This window comes from Procambarus clarkii, chromosome 28 (assembly GCF_040958095.1).
Source record: "Procambarus clarkii isolate CNS0578487 chromosome 28, FALCON_Pclarkii_2.0, whole genome shotgun sequence".
Taxonomy (NCBI): Eukaryota; Metazoa; Arthropoda; class Malacostraca; order Decapoda; family Cambaridae; genus Procambarus; species Procambarus clarkii.
Window position 1 is genome coordinate 39,904,366 of NC_091177.1, and position 25,150 is coordinate 39,929,515.

A 25,150-nucleotide genomic window follows, 5' to 3' on the forward strand; every position below is an offset into this window, starting at 1 on the left:
CGGATATGTGATATAGTAAGAAAGAGGGAACCCCGACAATACACATATTATATATAAGTATCTACATGTTTTATGCACCGTAACTGTATACCTAAGCTTGTAGTACGCCCAAAGAGCATAGTGGCCACCCTCTAAACAGCTAGACAAATCGTGCAGACAACGACACCTCCGTCACCCATATGGCTACTCCCAGCATAATCCTTTTGCTGTTATTACACTAATACACACATTATATATAAGTATCTACATTTGTGTTCACCATAGAGAACCACTGACCTGGTATGGTGAATGCAAACAATAACAGGTAGCCACACAGTCAGTAAACGATGCTGTCTCACTCTGTCTCTCAGCATCACTCCTCCCACAGAGCTAATTATTACAACAATCCTGCTATTATCACAACCCTGGTTATTTATATCACAGTCATGGGTCATCTGTAATATTGTCATCGCTAAATAATAACAATTATATATTTATTTTGACATTTTTCGGCGATGCTGTGGTCACAAGCTGAATAGCAATGCTGTTCGCTCATGCTGCGTGCACCAGCCTTGGTAGCTCCAACAGTACTGTGCCTCTCACACCTGAGAATATTGCCCACGATTTTTTAAAAAAAATGGCATCTGTTTACAAGAGCCCTGAGGAAGCTACTGTGAACCCCATGTAGCCACGGGCCATTTGAATCGGGCCTGGCACCCTATGGCGTATATATACGCCATGCGCACCGTGGTACATGTTACTCAGGGCGTATATATACGCCATGCACAGTTTAAGGGTTAATGAGGAAGGGACATTCTCTACTGCCTCCTCTTCCTCCCCTGAAGATTTGTTGTACTGCCTAGCTAGTTCAACAACGCGAGTACCATTTTCATGCTTACGAATGATCTCTTGTTTTTCCTCTATGGTCATTCTCACATGTGATTTCATTTCTAGGCAGTACACTGGCTTTCTTGGAACCTATGGCGAGATATATAATAACAACTTTTATGCTCAAATGGCCAAAAATCCGACAAACAACTGTAAATTCTTGTGAAGAATTCAGGCAGGATAGTCACTGGGCGCGAGGGATCCAATAAATATACCCAATAGACCCTTATATGTTTACTGTATTCCCTCTTATTTTGGGAGCAATCTCTCTTGCTTTGAAGGGAGGAGTATTGAGTAGTACTCTAGGTGGGACAGCACCAATGATTTGAATAGTATGAGCATTGTGATGGGTCCCTGGATTTTCAGAATATCTTATTTCCAGAAGTTTCCATCATCATGCTTTTCACTGTCTGGCCCATGCTAATACCTTGTGTGGAATTCACACATGGCTTTGTTGATGGACCTAATTTCATTTGAGTACAGGTCTTCCTCAGCATATTGGCTGTATAATGAGGTCCTGGATTCAGCCTGGCTAGCTGACAACCTTCTGTTTTCCTTGAGAGTTCGGCATGGGTTCTATCGAACCCAGATTGGTGGGAAATGAGTTCTATCATTTAGGTGTTCTTGGAGAGCACTCCTTATTCTCGGCTCAAGGACTGCATGTTTGCTCCAGTGCTCCCCAAGGAGCTGGGCAATATGTCCAGCTGCCCATGATGCAGTTAACCACAAGGCTCATACGCACTTGGCGAAGGTCAAGCATTTTTGGGCTGTTGTGGAGTTTTTTGCTGACAAGCTCCATGAAGGCATGGATTTGCTTGGTTCAGTCCTAGATGTAGAGGCCTTGTTGCCTGTAGTGCTGGCTTTGGCAGCCTTGCCCATAATGCTTGCCCCTATCTTTCAGCATTTTGCCTGGCTTGCCTTGCATGTTTGCAGGCTGTGCTGGCCCATTCCTTAGATTCAGCCTGGTCCTGGTCCTTAACTCTTCTGTCTGCTGTCCATTTTTTGCTTCTCTTATTTCCTGAGGACAATGCTGCCAAGGTTCTTTCTACTGCTGCTGCCTGTCACCCTATTAGTCAGCTGTTGTTTCATCAAGGTTCTGCCCCAGCTTTATAGAGGTTTGGTAGGGTTACCTGATTTACCTGAGGGCCACTAACGATAGTGGCCTCGACGAGGACAGGAAGCCAACAGCTTGTCAAAGGTTGTTAGTCCTGTGGCCTTCAACCGTTCCTGATTTTCCGGGAGTTGTCCCCTTCTGACACGGGTGTTTGGCAGTTGAGCCTCTTGATTCCGCCGAGGCTTGTGTCTTTCCAGCCGACCCCTTCCTTCGAGGCCTCTCCCTTGGATCTTGCCCTTCCTTCCCGAGTGATGGGTGTGGATAAGGGCACTGCTCTGGGGTACTCTTCTGTGGTTCCCGGGACTCGGGAGAAGTCAGATTGTTGAAGCCCTTGGGTTCCGTCTGATCCTTTGTGGGGCCCTTGTGCCTCCTGCAAAGGGTCTTTTGTTGCAGAGTGTAGGGTTTTCCTATTCCCCTTCCCCTGTATAAGTTTGAGTTGGGTACGGCGCCCTGAAGGGTTTGTTCCCTTGTACCGTGAATTCATTAGTTTCGTCCTTTTGAAGGATTTGCCATTTGTAGGGTATATGAAGTGACCTTTGACAAGCTGGCGGTTTCCTGTCCTTGTCGAGGCCACTAGTGTTAGTGAACCTCGGGTAAATTCAGGTAATTTTTAGAGTCTCCATGGTGTAGTGGTATGACACTCGCCTGGCATTCCGCGAGCGCTTTGTCATGGGTTCGTATCCTGGCCGGGGAGGATTTACTGGGCGCAAATCCTTAACTGTAGCCTCTGTTTAACGCAACAGTAAAACGTGTACTTGGTTGTAAAAACTATTCTTCGTGGCGGGGATCGTATTCCAGGGACCTGCCCGAAACGCTACGCGTACTAGTGGCTGTACAAGAATGTAACAACTCTTGTATTATATATATATATATATATATATATATATATATATATATATATATATATATATATATATATATATATATATATATATATGTCGTACCTAGTAGCCAGAACGCACTTCTCAGCCTACTATTCAAGGCCCAATTTGCCTAATAAGCCAAGTTTTCATGAATTAATTGTTTTTCGACTACCTAACCTACCTAACCTAACCTAACCTAACTTTTTCGGATACCTAACCTAACCTAAGCTATAAAGATAGGTTAGGTTAGGTTAGGTAGGGTTGGTTAGGTTCGGTCATATATCTACGTTAATTTTAACACCAATAAAAACTAATTGACCTCATACCTAATGAAATGGGTAGCTTTATCATTTCATAAGAAAAAAATTTGAGAAAATCTATTAATTCAGGAAAACTTGGCTTATTAGGCAAATCGGGCCTTGAATAGTAGGCTGAGAAGTGCGTTCTGGCTACTAGGTACGACATATATATATATATATATATATATATATATATATATATATATACATATATATATATATATATATATATATATATATATATATATATATATATATATATATATATGTCGTACCTAGTAGCCAGAACGCACTTCTCGGTCTACTATGCAAGGCCCGATTTGCCTAATAAGCCAAGTTTTCCTGAATTAACATATTTTCTCTAATTTTTTTCTTATGAAATGATAAAGCTACCCATTTCATTATGTATGAGGTAAATTTTTTTTAATGGAGTTAAAATTAACGTAGATATATGACCGAACCTAACCAACCCTACCTAACCTAACCTAACCTGTCTTTATAGGTTAGGTTAGTTTAGGTAGCCGAAAATGTTAGGTTAGGTTAGGTTAGGTAGGTTAGGTAGTCGAAAAACAATTAATTCATGAAAACTTGGCTTATTAGGCAAATTGGGCCTTGCATAGTAGGCTGAGAAGTGCGTTCTGGCTACTAGGTACGACATATATATATATATATATATATATATATATATATATTATATATATATATAACTGAAAACTCACACCCCAGAAGTGACTCGAACCCATACTGCCAGGAGCAACGCAACTGGTATGTACAGGGACGCCTTAATCCGCTTGACCATCACGACCAGACATAAGGAAGTGATAGCCGAGGCTATTTGACCCACTTCCCCGCTGGCACTCGGATGGTAATCTTGGGCATAGCATTTTATCAAATCACCTCATTTTTGGGGCAACATGTGAGGAACACAAATGCGAACAAGCCTGAATGGTCCCCAGGACAATATGCAACTGAAAACTCACACCCCAGAAGTGACTCGAACCCATACTGCCAGGAGCAACGCAACTGGTATGTACAGGGACGCCTTAATCCGCTTGACCATCACGACCAGACATAAGGAAGTGATAGCCGAGGCTATTTGACCCACTTCCCCGCTGGCACTCGGATGGTAATCTTGGGCATAGCATTTTATCAATGCTATGTGGGTCAAATAGCCTCGGCTATCACTTCCTTATGTCTGGTCGTGATGGTCAAGCGGATTAAGGCGTCCCTGTACATACCAGTTGCGTTGCTCCTGGCAGTATGGGTTCGAGTCACTTCTGGGGTGTGAGTTTTCAGTTGCATATTGTCCTGGGGACCATTCAGGCTTGTTCGCATTTGTGTTCCTCACGTGTTGCCCCAAAAATGAGGTGATTTGATAAAATGCTATGCCCAAGATTACCATCCGAGTGCCAGCGGGGAAGTGGGTCAAATAGCCTCGGCTATCACTTCCTTATGTCTGGTCGTGATGGTCAAGCGGATTAAGGCGTCCCTGTACATACCAGTTGCGTTGCTCCTGGCAGTATGGGTTCGAGTCACTTCTGGGGTGTGAGTTTTCAGTTGCATATTGTCCTGGGGACCATTCAGGCTTGTTCGCATATATATATATATATATATATATATATATATATATATATATATATATATATATATATATATATATATATATATTATATATATATATATATATATATATATATATATATATATATATATATATATATATATATATATATATATATATATATATATATATATATTTGAATCACCCAGAAATTGGCGCTTCATTACATTCAACGCTGGTTTTTTCTGTTTCTTTTCTCTTGTCGAAAAGGTGAGCTATTTGTCAGCTCCTGGGCTCAATCTTTTTGAAAATGTTGTGATTGTTTGTATCTATATTAGTATCATTGGTATAAAACCCAGACAATATTAACATAAGATGATAAGTGCACTCTCAGTATTAACATATTATTCCTGTTAACATTGTGAGTGAATATCACTGGTGCCGTATTTGGTGGCTTAGACACTGTAGCCTATGTATTAATTATGTAAATGTGACACAAGTTGCAAAGGCTGCCTAGTTGTATAGTTAAACTAGTCTGCTTATTAGAGCTAGTGTGCATCATATACCCAAGATGCATCCAGCAGGCTACACTAGTACAATAGGCTTGAGAGCTGAGCCAACATAAATTTAGTTAACCAAGTTACATGATGTAGGTTCCTAATTAATTATTGAAAGTGTGTTGATTTCATTAGCTGAAATGAATTTGTTATTTGCAGGAGAGATTGTGAGTGTTGATGATGGGTACTGCACCACAGTGTTTACTGAGATGTTAAAAATGTATTGTACTGTGTGTGTGAAGAGATGCATGGCTCCTCTACCCTGCCCCACCTGTAATATGGTAAGAATAAGCTGCTTGTCACATTGTCTCAATAGATGTGTTTCACACTATTTCACGTGTTGAAATGTGTTTATATGTGTTTCATAAATATATGTGTTTCACAGATAGATATATATATAGATAGATAGATATATATATATAGATATATATATATATAGATAGATATATATATATATATAGATATATATATATATAGATAGATATATATATATAGATATATATTAGTATATTTTGGTAGCAGTCTTTCCTGTAGACATATATTATTAAATATGACTGAAAAAGTAAGATTAATAATTCTAACACGAATTTTCTCGATCTTTCTTACATTTCTTTTCACTGTTGATGGTAATTCAAAAATCAATTCTCCAAAATTCATTTTTATTTCTAGTCTGACGCGACACAAGCGCGTTTCGTAAAACTTATTACATTTTCAAAGACTTTAGTTTACACACATACACACAACTTTTGTGGGATATCTGGGGCTTGACTCAATTATTTAATTACTTACTTAATTTATATAATAACAAAGGACCACCCACTTTTGAGAAAAGAGGGAAACTAATAAAAAGTGATCATTAGAAACACAAGGAAGAACCAGTGTCTATGGATAAATATTAGAAAGAATAATCACCTAAATAAATAATGGACTGTATGATTAATTAACTAAAGTCAGAGTCTCAAACACCTACATTGGGGGGGTATTGCTAGAACTTCATATACGTCTAGGAACTAGTGTGGTTCGTCACCAGTTCATTGTTGAGTAAAGAATATTATGACCAAATATTATAGAATCAACAGGTAAATCCAAATAGAGAATATTAATGATTGTTAGAATTAAAGAGCAATCATCTAAGTAAACACACCAATCTCCAAATTCATATAGTAAGTACTCGATATGATAATATTATGGATATACATAATAAATTGGAATAATTAAATGTGTACAAAAAGTCTTAGCTTTAAGACGATTTATATGACATCGTTCGTGCTTTGTCCTCGTGATCTCGGGATCTCCACATAGAAGCCATTAGAGGTGAATAACACGAATGTAGTTAACGACTCGTTGACTCCTCACATACGAGCTGTAATTTAAAGGATATTACGTAGCATTGAACTAGGCTACTTAAATCTCACAATTTATGAAAATAGAAAATGAATATTAATGCTGTACTAACATTGGATTTATTGTCGTCCCGCTATGTAACGACAGACTACCCACGAAATATACAATCTCTAATGATGCATCAAGAAAGAAAATATACTTAGCATGAGTGCAGTATATGCTGAAGTCTGCCGATATCGCGTCTCAGTCTCAAACTTCCATGATGTTGTACATGTGATTGAGAGTTTGGCTTGATTCTCGACGCGTTATTGTTTGACCGAGCACTATGGAGCACGTGGAAGAATAATTATTCGTTATAAGTTGAGTATCAGTATAATTCTTGCTGATAACTCCCCAACACCACGTGTCTCAGACTCTGACGCCACGACTTTCTTCTGTCCAAGTACGCATGCTGGCTGCTCACTCCGCAACACCAGCCTCCACGACAATGGTGTCTCCTTCCTCCTCAACCCGCATCCCGCATTCACCACCGAAATTATTTATCACGAATAATACTATTTCGCGCAATCGTGGTTGAAATACTTTAATAAGGACTAGGTTGTGATTCTAGGGATTTAAATATTATCGCTTTCTCGTCTTATGGTGGTAAACGAGAAATGGAGAAGATTTTAGTTTTCTCCATGGCATTCACGCGTGACAGAAAAACTACTACTTGATAACAATTGTAACTAAAAACTCTCGATTTAGAATTATTTGGGAGTTATGTTATCCGCAAATAATTATCACACGGAATACTGATGATTTTAGAGAACCACATTCAATTCTCTAGCACATTGGCAATAAATGTGTTTAACTAGATATAATCTGACGCAATGTTAGTGCTTGATTTCGTAAGAATTCTAGCATTAATACGCAGCTATAATGGTTAGTTTATGTGAACATTACTGTTAGTAAATTTAGTGACTACTGTAGTTAGTATATAATAATAATGATTTATTATAATACAATAGTAGTGTATTAGTGTTGGAAATTTCCAACATAACTCCGGTGGGAGATTTCTCGGGTCGCAGTGCAATGTTGAGTACTGACATACCTATCCCGAAGTTAGTATTAATGTTAGTATGTTAGTACACACTTAACGGATGTCCTGTAATTGTCAAGGACATACAAGAAATTTGAGTCTTGTAAAGGAAATCATGTTGAATGGAACATGTTATTGTGAATCATCTAAAGTTAATGACTAATAAAGCCTACAATATACTCTGTGACTGGTGTCGCTATGACATGTAACGTTTATGTTACTAAGTCTTAAAGTTTTGCAAACTCATAGATACTCTAGATGAAATAAAGTTATAGTTGATTGCCTATACAAACAAATTAAGGATTAAACATTGAAATATTAAATGATTAAGTTATCGGTAATCAAGAACTCTCTAAAGCTTACAATAAACTCAACAATTAGGGTCGCAGTGACATGTAATGGTGTATTACGTAGCTGCTGAATTGTAGGCAAACTCAGAAGAAGCTCCTAAGAACTGATAACATTATTGTATAAGTTGTATTCTACATTATTATATAGTAAAGTATTATTGGGTCATTCAAGATCAAGGAGACTCTGACACTACAGTAAGGTCACTGTCTAGGGTCGCTGTGACTTGTAACTATTGAGTTACTAGACAACAACATCACGCAGCATCATGATCACTCCAAAATCAAATGATGAAATTTAATTTAATATGTACTGCCGTGCAGTAGTCATTCTGACTGATGGTATAACTAATTTGCTAACTAGCTAAAATAGTGTAAAATTAGAGAACTGAAAAGGTTTGTTTATTAAAATCAAGGAAGATTCTGAGTTGACAGTGAGATTAGTAGCCTAGTCATTCTGACTTATGAGCTAATTGAATTGCAGCTCATAGGCTTGACACTGTAAACTCATGAATACATCCTCAACCTTTAAATGAAAATTGAGTTTATTAAATCAGTCTCTTTAAGTATAGTTAACTGCAATTAATTGTGAGTACAGACTAGGCTAGTACTCAGTTGACACTAACTAAAGTCCCTAAACCTACCTAAATAAATGGTTTAAATTTCTAACCTACCTAAGTAGAGGACTAAGCTAATTGTAATAACTCCCTAATTCTTAGTGAAGTTATTCCAGCTAAATTGTGAGCAATAATGTACTCAAATTAACATTGGGAGCTGTATTGAGCTCGTGAACAGGTTGAGCTATATTGAGCTCATTAACAGTTAACAGAGTGAGCTATATTGAGCTCGTTAACAGTTAACAGGGCGAGCTATATTGAGCTCGTTAACATGGTGAGCTATATTGAGCTCGTTAACATGGGGAGCTATATTGAGCTCATTAAGCATGTTAACAGGGTGAGTTATATTGAACTCGTTAACAGAGTTAACAGGGTGAGCTATATTGAGCTCGTTAACATGGGGAGCTATATTGAGCTCATTAAGCATGTTAACAGGGTGAGTTATATTGAACTCGAATTAACGCAATGGAGTATTGTAGCGTTCAATTATCATGGCGAGCAATATTGAGCTCGTAATCGCATGGGGAACAATAAAGCACTCAATTATTACGTTAATTCACAGGTGAGCTATAGTGAGCTCATTAAGCATGTTAATTAACAATGCTGATGTTTAATGATAATGCATTAAACAAAGGGAAACCTAAGGTTGCTGGAAATTTAATTACTGCTATGATTAATCCTATTCAAGATAATTTGTAACATTTTCCCAACCTAAACGTTTCATGGGTTATTAGCTCTCTGGAGATTCACTTACGTATTGGTAAGTTTGCAAGTTTGTTCGTGCTGCGTTCCTACAATAATTAAGCAGAAACAAAAGAAAAACAACTCAAACAAAAATTGATGCAAGTATTTTCACTAACTCTTAGTGCAGAAAACATTGTATTAATAAGGTTTTCTTGACAAACCTCAAGTGCAAGTATTTTGGACCTTGGTCCCAGTGAATTTATAATTATAGAAGTTGCTTGATGACTTCATAGTATTGCTAAATTCAGGAAATGCTAGATGCATTGATTGCTAGATTCTCTAGCCTAATATTATTAATTACCTAGGGAGTGCTGGATTCTCTAGCCTAATATTATCAATTACCTAGGGAGACTGAGTGTGGTCAATTATTACTTGTCGAGAATAATTCTAAGTCTACAGTGGATTCAATGGCTTGGTCGCTGTGACTTGTACTTGTTTTAGGTACGGACCACTGGTTTTCCACTGAGAGCTATGAAACATCTCGGCGAATACTAATTGTACTACATTCAATCTGGGTTTATTACTCAGCTGTGTTTCTCCTTTTAGCTTGCTGCTGGAGAATTGATTTACTGCTGACTAATTTATTATTGTTGGCAGGCTTAGGCTTGTTCACATTCAGAACTTTACCAGTAAGTAAGTAGCCACCTGCAGATTGGAGCATATTCATGCCCAATCGTTTAACATGTCCAGTTATGAACTGGTAATAGTAGTCTGCTCCTACTAGTACATTTACATTGTTAAGGCGGTCAGACGTTAACTTGTTGTCAGCCAAATTAATTTCACGTTCCTGCAGGAAGTGGGCTGTGTACCCCAGACCCCTTAATATTTAGGTCAAAAGATATTTGATCTACAACAATGGCTTGGACAGCCTTGGCATGACTATCTAGTCGTACAAGCGGTTGAACTACTGAGTATTCATGGGTTCCTTGATTTATCATGAACCCTGACAAGTTTAATTTTACCTGTCTGATTGGTTGTAAATTGAGTGCCTCTGCTGCCTTTTGAGTAATGAAAGTTCTCTGAGAACCTTGAACAAATAGTCCACGAGTGGTGATCTTGGCTCGTTTGTTCTTTACTTGAAGTTGGGCAGTGGGCAAAGCAGCATCTACTTGAGACGCTTGTGAAATTACGCTGTACACATCTCGCACCTTGCAGCACTGTACAGGTGTAGATTCTCTACCTCCTATTCTAGGATTGACATAATTTGTCCTAACTAATCTGCACAGTGCAGCATGATGCTTGCCCCTTCTACACCTATTGCAGGTGTTCAGTGGGGTGTCACAGCTATTAACATTATGGGATTTGAGACACCTAGTACATTTGTGTAACTGTTTGAGTCGTCTGACTCTTGTGTCTCTATTGGGGTAATTGGTACATTTGTACAGAGAATGTTTTTGATTGCAAAACAAGCACATTCCCCATCCTACAGCTCGTTTAGGGGTTACCGGTTTAGGTAAAACAGTACCTGCAGGTTGTGATGGTTTTGCTGCTTGCATTTGCTTGTTATTTATTCTCTTGTGAGTACTTGGTGTACTCTGGGGAGCAATTACTGGGCTCTTGGGAGTGCTCTTTGGACTATTAGGTCTCTAAGGAGCACCTGTGGGCCTCTTGGGAGTGCTCTTTGGACTATTAGGTCTCTTAGGAGCACCTGTGGGGCTCTTGGGCCTTACTGATGAATCAGTGTTTGACTTATTGTTATTACATTGATTATTAGTACCCTTATTACCTGGTGACAGTGTCACTTTAGGAGTTCCAGGTAAGGAAACTGATGTGGGTACAGTTTTGGTGCATTCAGAAGAGGCATTAAGTGCCTGGTTTGCTGTATGATTGCTCATATTGCGCAAACCTGTAAATATATCCTGCCTTAACAGGACATTACTATTCTGGTATACATATAACTTATTGAGTGTGTCACCAGACAATTTTCTTTGGATGATTATTTTAGTCATCCACTCAGCAGTTGGGTGATCCACGTCTTTACTAAAGGAATTTAACAGTGACTCAAGCTGAAAACTAAAGGCTTGTAAAGAGTCAACTGATTGTTCTGGTGGAGACAAATCTAGTAATTGGTGTACAAGGTTTATAACAGTCTTCTCATTGTTAGCACTTACTCTAGAAGGCTGGTGTGAGTAATTGTGACCATTACTTGTGTTGCTTAAGGCTTCTTGCTTAGCCTCAGCTTTAATTACAGCTTCGGCTGCTGCTGCAGCTTTAGCTTTATCATTTTCTGGTTCAGATTCACTGATTATTGCAGCTTCACTAAGAGTTTCATCTGCAGCTTCACTTGTTTCTCTGGGTTCCTGTGAGGAGCTAGTTAATTCAGTAGCCTCATGCATTGAATTTATAGAATCCAGGGAACATTGAGAAGAGCTGTCTGAAAATTGATCAGACTCTGTAAATAAATTATTACGTGAAGTTGTATTAGATGAGATGGTAGAAAATGAAGGTTGAACTTCAGTTGTTGATCCTGTATAGTGATCAGTATTGATTAGAGGATTCTCCTCATTTTGAGGTAGCTCATGTATTTCATCTGAGCTGGGTGCTTGCTCGGGTGTAGGTCTACTATAAAAATGTTCTATCCACTCAGGAACATTTTGTGTCGCAAGCACTTTGTTATATTGATCTAACTTGTTTTGAATTTTATTTTCATAGTTGGCAAGATCAGATTCTATCAGACGCAATTTGTCTGGGTCAGTATTACTGCTAAGGAGTATGTTCCTATAAAACTCGATTATATCCTTCACTTGGACATATTTTTGGCTAGCCACCTTTGTGGAAATGTTTAGCTCGAAGAAGTCAATTGAGTTGGTTTCTAAACAGTTGTCACATTTGTCAAGTAGTCTTGATAGGTGATTTTGAAGACCTCTCAGGCCAATACAGGTTCTCCTTAATTGTGCAGGAGTAGCCATTCTGGCTGTACGTTTGAACCTTATAGGGCTTATATAGCTACTTGGACAGCTATGGTACTTGCTCCTTTATGTAGAGCAGGTATAATTATTGACAGCCTGATATTTTCTTGAGGCTGATTGTAATTTACCTCATTTAGAGGTTAGTTACCTACCTAATAATAAGCAACTAAGATTTGAGTGGTACCTTGGTCTCACTACAGGTGTTCCTTAGCTTAGCTCTTCAAAATTAGCCTTGGATGGGTAGTGAACTTACAGTAACACTCAAAGATGTACATAGAAATATGTAATAAAATATAATTACACAATAAATGGTTAATCCCACCCATTCGGGTCAGCACTACATAAATTAATAATGCCCCAGCACTGTCTAACAGTACTAGTTAGGTAATAATCCTACCTATTAATGCAGCTAATGGTGTAGACTGAATTTGTACAAATCTTAGTACCGTGTCAGTCTGAAATATCCTACCTCTGTTGGGTTGGCATAATAACTACAATAAATGTGGTGCAATAATGTGCAAATAGTGCTATGTTTTTGGATTTTGTAATTTTATATAATATATACACTGGTAGAAATTATGTGTATAAGAAATTAAATGAACACAAGAGAATTGTGTTTGGCAAGTATTCTACTGCCATAAATAATATTTAACTCCTGAATGTACTTCCTAATTGTGGAATAAAATGTTATCAGGATTAGTAATGATTAATTAGTATGGGATCAGTAATTTGTATTAGTATACTGGATCCTAAAATGTTATTGAATCCACTGACTTGAGGGAATCAGTAATTATGGATTGAATTTAGGCTATAATGGACAGTCTGCTGACAGCCGTATATTGAAATATTTGTATAGCCCAAATGGTTAACACATAATTGGTGTTAGTGAGGAATTATTATACAAGTTATGAGCTGTTGCTCCTGGTGACCTAAAGATTCTTACTTCAGTATGAGGTATAAGTCTAAGTGTTGTGGGTAACTGACTGTGTCCCACGAGTGCTACCTTATACATGAGGTTCTTCCATTTCTTCCAGTTCTTCCATACCTATAATAACAATGCAATTCCCTTGAACAATACTGACAGGTTGATAAAAGTGTGACCAGTGATCGATCATTTTACAACAAAATTTGCAGAAGTTTACGTTCCAAAGAAAGAATTGCGTTTGGATGAAGGAACGATGGCATGGCATGGCCGACTCTCTTTCAAGGTGTACAGTCCCAACAAACCAGACAAATATGGTGCAAAACTTTACATGCTGGCTGCTGGGTAGACGGTTGGAACAAGTTAGGTGAAAAGGTGGTGGAAGCCAAAACGGTCAGTAGCTTCAAAGCGTTATATGACAAAGAGTGTTGGGTAGACAGGACACCACGAGCATAGCTCTCATCCTGTAACTACACTTAGGTAATTACACTTAGATAATTACCGAAGGAACTGCAACAGCAAGCAAAGGGTAAACTTCCATTGAATACCTCCCTGTACCGCCTCAAAGATAACACATTCGTTATACTTTGTAAAGACAAGCGAGTGGCCTCAATCATTACCAACTGCCACAATGCAGACACTCAGATAGTTATGCGAAAGAAACGAATTCATTAACGTGACGGAACAACTTCACACGAGCAGGTAACAGTGAACAAACCAAAAGCAATTTGTTATTATAATCGCTTCATGAAAGGTATTGATCACTTCGATCAAATGGTCAAGTATTACCAGTTCGTAAGAAAAACTCACAAGTGGACCACGAAGATCACGTTTTATTTTATGCAAATGGCTTTCCATAATGCATTTGTTTTGTACAGGCAGAACACAAGTGATCGCAGGAAGCTAACATTGCTAGAGTTTCACGAGGTGGCAATTTGGTTCCTATTGAAGTGGGATGCTGAAGAATGGCCTCCAACAACTACAACCCTGCCACAGGCTCCAGACATAAATGCTGACGTAAGTCCTGCTGATGCTGCCGCCGTGTCAACACCCGGACCATCTGGTGTGAGGCGGCCTCTATTTACTTCAACACCTCAAGGCCATGCGTCCTCACTTGAATCAGAACACGAGATATCTGGTACAGAACCCTTAGACGAGACGGGTGTGACAGAAGACTCGGACACAAGTCGTCCTCCTCCTCATAAAAGAAACCGATGTATTGTTGATTCAGAAAATCGTCTCAACTACAAGCTCACATATGAAATTGTAGAAATTATAAAACTGCCAAACCGTCTAAAGTGTCATGTTTGGTACATGTCAGGTATAAGGAGGAACACTAGCATAGGATGCAAAATGTGTGATGTTGGACTGTGTGTTATACCTTGCTACACCAGATACCACTGGAAAAAGGTATATTGGGTGGAAAAGAAGTAACCACCTGCAACAGATTCACTCCACTTATGAAACAGCTGTTGAGCAACTTCAGGACCGTTGACCTGAAGGTGGTGGAGTGGATCAAAAAATGCTCAACTTATTGTTCTACCATCATCTTTCCCTTGGTAAGTACACATACTTTGAATAAGTTTTTATAAATAAGATATTATGTTTTATACGTTTTGTAGACAATTTTATTGCGAGTATTTTGATACCAAAATGAACAATGTATCACATAACTTCTATAAGTAAACGGGAAACTTCATGAAGTTTTTTTCGAGTGTAGCAGGTGTGTCTATGGGTGTGGCTAACGGGTTGCCGTAAGGTGACTTTGGGCATTGCTACAGGTGGGGCTTTGCCCATTATTTTGATTTTATATGCATATATCCGTGTAGGGAATTGTATTGTGATCGTTGTGCTACAAATAAAAACGGTGTACAACAAGTCTAAACTTGACAAACCTGAAAAGAGTAGAAACATTTCGTTGCTGTTTGGCACTCACGGCTAATGAGCGACGTAGTTTTTTATTTGGTGCCGGTCTAACGCATCCTTGTATGGCATTTTATACTTATGTTCTTCTAGAACAGTCTGGCTGATTGGTTACCTGGTTGATGGGGTTCTGAGAGTTTTTCTACTCCCCAAGCCCGGCCCGAGGCCAGACTTGACTTGTGAGAGTTTGGTCCACCAGGCTGTTGCTTGGAGCAGCCCGCAGGCCCACATACCCACCACAGCCCTGTTGGTCTGGCACTCCTTGAAGGAAACAATCTAGTTTCCTCTTGAAGATGTCCACGGTTGTTCCTGTAATATTTCTGATGCTCGCTGGTAGGACGTTGAACAACCGTGGGCCTCTGATGTTCATACAGTGTCTCTGATTATGCCCATGGCACCTCTGCTCTTCACTGGTTCTATTCTGCATTTTCTTCCATGTCGTTCACTCCAGTACGTTGTTATTTTACTGTGCAGATTTGGGACCTGTCCCTCCAGTATTTTCCATGTGTATATTATTTGGTATCTCTCTCGTCTCCTTTCTAGTGAGTACATTTGGAGAGCTTTGAGACGATCCCAATAATTTAGGTGCTTTATCTCGTCTATGCGTGCCGTATATGTTCTCTGTATTCCCTCAATTTCAGCAGTCTCTCCTGCTCTGAAGGGAAGTGAGTACTGAGCAGTACTCAAGACGGGACAACACAAGTGATTTGAAGAGTACAACCATTGTGATGGGATCTCTGAACTTGAAGGTTCTCGTAATCCATCCTATCATTTTTCTGACTGACGCAATACTTGCTTGGTTATGCTCCCTAAACGTTAGGTCGTCGGACATCATTATTCCCAAATCCTTGACATGCTGTTTTCCTATTATGGGCAGATTCGATTGTGTTTTGTACCCTGTATTATGTTTAAGATCCTCATTTTTACCCTACCTGAGTACCTGGAATTTTTCACCGTTAAACATAATGTTATTTTCTGCTGCCCAATCGAAAACTTTGTTAATATCTGTTTGTAGTTTATCAATGTCTTCAGCAGAGGTAATTTTCATGCTAATTTTTGTATCATCTGCAAAGAATGACACGAAGCTGTGACTTGTGTTTTTGTCTATATCTGATATGAGAATATCAGATATATGTGGTGCAAGGACTGTACCTTGAGGTACAGAGCTTTTAACTGCGCTTGAACTCGATTTTACTTGATTGACTGTTACTCTTTGTGTTCTGTTCGACAGGAAATTGAGTATCCAGCGTCCTACTTTACTAGTTATACCCATTGACCTCATTTTGTGTGCAATCACTCCATAGTCACATTTCTTGATATGAGAATATCAGATATATGTGGTGCAAGGACTGTACCTTGAGGTACAGAGCTTTTAACTGCGCTTGAACTCGATTTTACTTGATTGACTGTTACTCTTTGTGTTCTGTTCGACAGGAAATTGAGTATCCAGCGTCCTACTTTACTAGTTATACCCATTGACCTCATTTTGTGTGCAATCACTCCATAGTCACATTTCTCGAATGCCTTTGCAAAATCTGTGTACACGACATCTGCATTATGTTTTTCCTCTAATGCCTCAGTGATTTTGTCATAGTGGTCAAGTAGCTGTGAGAGGCATGATCTTCCTGCTCTAAATCCATGTTGGCCTGGATTGTGGAGGTCATTGGTTTCCATGAATCTAGTGACCTAACTCCTGATCACTCTCTCAAATACTTTTATTATGTGGGATGTTAGTGCAACTGGTCTATAATTCTTTGCCAATGCTTTGCTACCACCCTTGTGTAGAGGGGCAATGTCTGCTGCTTTAAGCGCATCTGGTATCAAAGTCTATTGCAAACACATTGCTACAAAAATGAAATACATACATTGAAAATTAAGGTCAGAACAGTGAAAAGAGTATTCACTTTTAAATAGGGGTATCGCCGATGTGCTGTCGGGTGTGCGGCAACGGGTAACACTTCGGCCACTTCCCACACTCTTGCGGGTGGGCCGTGACCATGATTCTACATTTATATGCATATGTCCGCGTAGGGAATTTTATTGGGATCTCAGTGATACCAAATTTAACACTGTAGGACAAGTGTGGAGTTGACAACCCTGAAAAGAGTAGAAACATTTCGTTGCTATTTGGCGCTCACGGCTAGTGATCAACGTAGTTCATTATTTGGTGCTGGTCTAACTCATGCTTTGGTGACATTTTATATGTATGTTCTTCAAGAACATTCTATTTCAAACACATTGCTACAAAAATGAAATACATACATAAGAAATTAAGGTCAGGACAATGAAAAGAGTACTGTATACACTTTTCAGTGTTGCCACTCGATCGTCCGAAACTTTGCATGCACTAGGGGCAAGTTTTTTTCTCGCTTGCCGGGAGCGCGAAAGTGTTAGGGTGTGATGATAACTACACTATAGGGTTAATGCCTGAATTACACAATAATAATAATATTAATACTGTAATAATAATCATAATACTTTTTATGAAGGTTATAAGTAAATATATAGCCTACTATCTGTACTAGATTATTTCTTATTAATTAATAATTATTTTATAATTTTTTTTAGGTGATATTTTGCAGTGAGGAATGTCGAACACGAGGGTTATCAGATGTGCATTTTCAAGAATGCCCTATTATGCCAACTCTGTGTGCACTGGACATGGGAAGAAATCCTGCATTAGCATACAGAATAATGATGAAGACTACGCATGCCAAGCTCAAGGAGATGATACCACTCCTGCAACATGATGCCAAAAATCAGCCTCCCAAGAATCTTGGTTTCAATAAAAATAGAATCTATGATGCAGCAGATTATACTTCAGTGTATCACCTGAAAACCAACAAAGAAAAGCGATCTTCAAAAGACTTACTTAGGAGATGCATACAAGCTTTTATTATAACCAAACTTCTGCAGCTGAGTGGGCGCTACTTCATCAGTTGTGATGGCGAGCCCTTCACTCCAAGTCTTGAAGACATTATCTTGACTGGCAGCACACTCATCCATCATATGATGAACCTCATCTGTAATGCTAGAGCGATTGGATTTTTAACGGTAAATAATTCAAGTATATATGCTTTGTTCCATGGCACTTCCATAGATAAATATTTGGCTTGTGAAGGACCAGATAACTTTTAACCATCTAAACTATCCATTCTTAATTTTTAGGTATTCTGTTATTTTTTTAAGATTATTAATTATTGCATCCATTGTGAAAACATCTTGAATAATGTTTAATCAATGTGTTGTCAATTCTTTTAATGTTGCCTCATTATTACATCAATTTCATTTGTTAAGCTTTGCCTGGAGGGAGGGGGAGGGTGGATAGTTACTATGTGTTGGACTGATAATTGAGCGTGGGGGTTTTGGAGATCAAATAGGATCTTAATGGTCAGGTATCTTGTGAACGTTCGTGGTCTTCAGTGGCCTTGTGTGGCTTTGGGTCATCTGTTGCAACTGATAGTGTCAGCTTTGTTAACTGCAGTGCTGCCTCCTCCCTGGTAAGTGCCCTATTTTGTCCTTCTCCATGAGTAGTAGTTTCAAGGAGCCTCAATGGGTTCCCCCTAGAAAATCAACATTGAATGAAATTAAACACCAGTGTCTGGGTGAGCCTCAGAGGATCCCTGACACCCCCCCACTCCCACCCCAGCCTTCCTTTCCCCAGGCAAAGGGTGGAGGTGGGACAAATTAGCTTGTACTAGTTTAACAAAATGTTTGTTGTTTTTGTTGTTTTCATAGTTGGGGAAGTTCTTTTGATAATTTTGAGGCTGCCGTCTCAATTTTAACCATGCAGTGGTCTGTTTTGTTTTGCTGACTTTCTGGGTGCCTTCCCATGTGGTGGCAATTATTATTAACTTTAAATGTAAAGTGCTCATAGGCCACTGCTCCCTGTGTCTCACTGAGGGGAGGGGGGGGGTCCCTGGTAGGTCAACAGAACACCACAACTGATTGTATCTAGTAGTTTGGCATTGAATCAGTGCATTAGCTCCAGGAAGCCTCTGGGACTCGCCCAGAAACTGGTGTTTCATTACATTCAACACTGTTTTTTTTAATCTGAATGTGCAGGAAAATCTGTAGGGCAGATTTGTTCTGGATTTTCATGAAATACACTATTTTGTGATTTGAATTTTCTGAGTACTACTGTATTTTAAAACATTTCCTGGTGTTATTGCCTGCTACCAGTCCCACTGAGGCAGGCAAGATGGTTTGCAAAGGTAAGTTTAACTAAGCGAGTGAAGATGATTGCCAGGAGCCTAGCAAATTCTAGCCCTTCCTCTTGTTTTGGTAGTACTTATAGTAACAAAGAGAACCAGAGTACATATACTGATGTACAACACAATTAGAAAGTAGAAATCACTTCTACTGAATTTGAACAGACCGGAAAAGATTTTATATTTTTGTTGCAAAAACAAATTAAACTAACCTAACCTTCCTAGGCCTAATACATGATATCTGAGGAAAATGTGTGGTATACTAGGCCTAGAAATATTTTTGTTTTAGCCTCATTTTTTCAGACTATAAAGTGAATAGTACAAAGTTATACTATCTAATGTTTGTACAGTACTATGGAGCACATAGTTGAAACAACTACTGTCTAAACAGGAGAATGGGTTACATATTCATAATGTCGTGCCAGTAACAAAAGTTAGGGAGCTATCAAGGGACTACAAAGAGTAGACTCACTAAAGCACTCGGCCACTCATGATGTTTTTACCTTAGGTGGTAGCATGTAGGCACATTCCAGTACAGTATATAGGTACTGTATTAATATTTTCTTCAGTTGCATTTTGGTAATAAATAATGTTGTATATGAGATTCACCTTATCTAATAAACCTAATATCTTACATAATTCTGTTACAGGTTGCTTTGAATAATAGCGGCCAGAGTCATGAGACAATGTGCGGTTGTGGAGTTTACTCTGCATCAAGCCTTATGAATCACTCTTGCAATGCAAACTGTACTGCAGTTTTCTATGGTAAGACAGAGGTTGTAAGAGCAATACAGTTCATTCCTGCTGGCAAACCATTAACTATCTTGTATGGAGAAAGTTTTGCTGAAGAAGGAACATTTTTCAGGAGGTTGACATTGAAGACTCAATACCATTTCACATGTACATGTGAGGCTTGTGAAAATAACTGGCCAACTTGCATGGCTTTGTCACAACTTATACTCCTAATGTGCACAACATGTAATGAAGCAATCAACTCTTTCACAAAGATATGTCCCAAGTGCCAACTAAAATATGACCAAAGAGAAGTGCCAGGTAGACAGAGTATGACGCCATACAACTACAGACTCATCTCTAGGAAAATACAAAGAGTTCAGGAGGATTATTTGATTGCCAAGTATAACATCTTTGTTAAAGGCAGCAATGCAGATAAAGACATAAAAGTGGTGCGCACTTTGATAAAGCTTTTCTGCAAGTATGTGAAGCAGCCGTGCTTTCTTCTCATTGATGCTATGCATACACTTTGCTTTGTATTTGACAAACGTGGTGCATGTGTATATGTTAATGCCATAGAACCACCATGTTCAGTGTCTTAAATGTAACTTGAGTCAGAGTCCTTCTACAGGTATGCAAAGCCACAGATTTTACCTGGCAAAACACATGCACCTACCCCCACCCATCCACCCTCTGCTATGTACCTATACCCAATCTTTGCCCCCTACCCCCATTTTCCCACTCGCCCTCTTGTCTGCTATATTTTTGCCCAGCCCCACCCCTTACCTCCACCACCCCAGCCCTTCCTTTCCTAGCCCTGCCCCTCATCCCAGCCCAGCCTCTTGCCCAAGCCCTACCTCTCTAGCGCTGCTTCTCATCCCAGCCCTGCCTCTCTCCCCAACCTTACATCTTGCCCAAGCCCTGCCTCTCACTCCAGCTCTGCCTCTTGCCCAAGCCCTGCCTCTCACTCCAGCTCTGCCTCTTGCCCAAGCCCTGCCTCTCACCCCAGCTGCCTCTCATCCCAGTGCCACCTCTCACCTCAGCCCTTGTAACACCCGAAGCACCACTCATTGAAACCTAGTACCATTCCTGTTTACTATTAAGTAATTGAAAGACACATTCTAACTAAAGATAACCCTACAGGCAATCAACGGTAGTTCTGTAGAAGAGATTTGGCAGTCACAATAAGTTGAGATGGGTGTTTACCTCTCATCAGGTCACTACAAAAATCACCACCCTCCTCGATGACAAACCACTCCTTAGTGGCCCTCTGTTTCCATATTAGTCTTTGACTAGTACGGTTGCCTCTTCCTCCCCACCTCACGAGGGCAGTTGAGGGCATTGTCACACAAGCAGATCCACCTTGTTTTTGCTCTGCTCATCACCTTGTGTGTGCCTTACTATTTCAGTTCAGTATTTCTTAGGCAGACTTTTCTAGTCACTTTTTCCTTGTTCATTATTCACTTGTTCATTCCCATCTCTGTTCACCACAGTGTGTTCACAAGTGTTCGTTCAACTCACTACCTATAAGTCATTACATTAGCTTGCTACATACAACTCATTACCTACAACTTGTTACATAAACTTGTTACATACCCCCTATGTATCCCTATTAAGACAAAACCATGTGTATTTTGTAGAAATTAAACATGAATTTTCTTATGCTAATCTATGTCCCAACTTAAAAATTAAACTTATAGATATATTTGCCTGAAGAAGATTTAAAGCTAGCCCCTCTAACATACAGTTACATACAGTATATCAATGGGTATCCAAGGAGTCCAAAAATCCCACTTGTCAGTTTATATGTATTAAACTAAATCCACCAATATTAGTTTATAGGTAAGGAAATGTGTAGCTCACAATATACATAAAGGGTTAACCATTTATTTACTTTTGTTTACATTGGTTTTAAGAGATGACATTTCCTGTAAAGATGATACTTGGTGCATCTGCCGCCTTGGGTGGGGTTTTCAACTGTAAGAGTTCCAGACTGTTTTTCAACATTTAACACTGCTATTTCTCCATACACAAGGGTCTCTCTCTTACACTATTCATCTACAGTTAATAAAAGTAATATGTAGTAAAGTTAAGAATTTCTTGCATAACTAACAACATAGAAATTATAAAATTGTCCTTGAACAGTTCACCCTAACAATAAAAATTTAATCAATTGAAAGAATAATATCAGAGTTAACGATAATGATTATTATATGATTAATATTGTAAGACTGTCCCTGATAGTTCTTCTTGACAAAAACAACATTTGATAATTAATAGAATATAGAAAACTTAAGACTTGCACATTTCACCTTGATAATAAAAAAATAACAACATGAGAGCACATTTAAAAAATAATAACAACAAGTATCATGTCACTAATAGGGTTTAAAAATTGTAACACTGTCTAATGACAATCCTCTTCATCCTTGAACAAATAAAATATACTGTATATGATCATTAAGCTGTTCAAGAATATATTTGTAATAAAAGCAAAGAGTATTATGGCATAAAAATAATAATGCAAACAATATTTTCTAGGATAATTTAAGACTCCATCATCTCTGACACTGTTCCTCCTCTTCTACCATAAATTTGAAACAAAAAAATGTATAATTAACATCTAGTTTAATGCAAAAATATTGGAAAGATCAGCATTTAATAAGTCTGATATTCTGACAAAGTTAATTGCAACTAAAGATGAAAAATATTGTATTTTGTATTGTAATAAAAGAGCAAAAATATTGTATTTTGTATTGTAACAAAAAATGACAATTATTGTATTGTATTACAGTCACACCACATCACAATGTAGTTTATAACTGTGTTCTTGGTCCTCCTCAGTCACATGAGTGTCTGCCACTCTTGCACTCAGTCTATCTTATCACACTGTCCAAATTATGAGTATTAATAGAAGTTTACTGTAGGATGTCTCTGTGGATGTGTCCTGTAACATCTTGCTGATGATGGAGAACTCTTGGTCAAAGCATCTTTTGACATTAATAGCTTTGCTTGTTCAGGAAGTTTCCCCTGATGGGTCTGAACAGGTGGGAGAATACCTGTTGGAATAGTGTTCGATTTGAGGAAAAAAGCCCGTCTCATCCTCATCAGTTGCAAATAAACGAGGAAACTTCTCTGGTACTTCTCTTAATTTTAAATGTTCCTCTTGTGTAAGGTGATAAGTTGAAGGTAGATAAGGTGATATAAATTTAAGTGAGTTATCAGTTTGTCTAAGCACCCATGTTCTGTGGAGGACTCTTGCACTCTGAGTCTGAAGGATGTGAATGTGTGTCTGGTGTTTAAAGCTCCACACTGCAGAACTGTTGAGGATGTAGGATCTGACTATTATAGAATCTAAGTCAGTGAGCATCCCCTGTGTTAATCTGGCTCCCATACAAAAATGGTGTAGTTTATTAGAGAGATTGATTACTTGTACTATTATATTAGTGTATCATGGTCAATAATGGATGCCAGGTGGTGGGGAATTAACAGGTTACCAAAGCGTCCAGGTACTTGAAGAGTGCTACTTGGGGTTATGTATTTGCCGACTGCTACTCTAATAAATTTAAATGATTGACAAGAACAAGATTTTATTATCTAATTCACTGGTAACAAACATACACAACTGCTTTGGATAGTTTGAGTGATATTTTGTCCTATTCATAATTGTGGCTTCTACTGGTGGATGACTAGTGAATTTTATTGGGAATGATACCTTTCCTAACCTCAACTGACACTGTCTAACACACTGCTCTGAAGATAGTAATATGAAAGTCTACTAAGAAAGTCCATTGCCAATAGTATCTGTGGAACTGGCACACCACTACACTGTCACACATTTGTTACATACTGGGTTCCATGCCTCTCTTTCAAATTGCAAATTTGCTTGACCTAGTATTTGTATTTCATGCCCAATTACTGTGGTCTCCCACCTCTAGAAACAAGGGAGTTAAGCTTTAGGCTGCACAATGAAACTGCTATAAACAATTTTATAACTGCTGCTGATAATGTCAACTGGGAGTCCGAGTTAGGTAACATAGGGGACATCAACCTAGCAGTGCAATCTTTTCTACAAACAACTCTTAGCCTTTATAACACCCACTGTCCTAGGCTTACAAAACAAGTCACAAGCAAAAGGCTTAACAATCCTTGGCTTACAAAGGGAATACTGAAATCCATTAACAAAAAACACGACCTTGAGAAGAAGTATAGGTTAGGAATTGTCTCCAAAGAATTCTCAAAGAATTACTCATTATTGCTATCTAAGATAATTAGACGAGCCAAAACTAAATACTACGAAGATAAATTTACTCAAATAAAGAGCAACATTAAACAAACTTGGAGCACAATTTCACAAATATTGGGATCAAAGAAATCTTTAAATAACAAACCGACTCTCCTGTCTAATAACGATGGTCAGCTTTCAGCCTCTGATTCTGCTATTGAGTTCAATAGGTTCTTCTCTTCCATTGGTTCATCCCTTGCAAATGATATTCCATCTTCCAGTACTGACATTAAGGACTATCTTACAGGTAACTATCCACAGTCTCTGTACCTAAAGCCTATTAACTCCACTGACGTCAATGAGATAATCCTTTCCCTTAAAACCAAGTCTCGTGCCCTTGAGGAGATACCAACTTTAATTTACAAAAAAGCCTCTAGATCTTTAGCCCCTGCTATTGCTTTGCTCTTCAACAAGTCACTTGAACTCCAAACCTTTCCAGATATTCTAAAAAAAGCGAGAGTAACGCCTGTCCACAAATGTGGTGACCCCACAGATGTTAACAACTACAGACCTATATGAATCCTGCCAAACTTGTCAAAAATTTTTGAAAAACTTATATACAAGCAGCTTTACTCATATCTAGCCAAACTCAATATACTTAGCCCTTGCCAATATGGCTTCAGACCCAAAAAAAGCACTAACGATGCACTTATTAGTATGCTTAACTCGATTCATACAGCTCTTGATAAAAAGGAGTTCCCTGTTGGGTTATTTGTGGACCTGCGTAAAGCTTTTGATACTGTCAACCACCATAACCTTCTTCTTAAATTACAT

General features: G+C 38.6%; 1 protein-coding gene across 2 annotated transcripts in view; it reads left to right on the forward strand.

Moving 5' to 3' along the window:
- Positions 1 to 23,677, forward strand: part of LOC123755065 (SET and MYND domain-containing protein 4) — a 61,083-nt gene extending 37,406 nt beyond the window's left edge. For both annotated transcript variants that reach the window (XM_069332944.1, XM_045737530.2), the window contains exons 3-5: positions 5,421 to 5,542; positions 17,717 to 18,202; positions 20,010 to 23,677. In XM_069332944.1, the coding sequence (XP_069189045.1) occupies positions 5,421 to 5,542; positions 17,717 to 18,202; positions 20,010 to 20,693 (1,292 nt within the window). In that variant the 3' untranslated portion in view covers positions 20,694 to 23,677. The remainder of the gene's footprint in view (positions 1 to 5,420; positions 5,543 to 17,716; positions 18,203 to 20,009) is intronic.
- Positions 23,678 to 25,150: the final 1,473 nt, after the last annotated feature.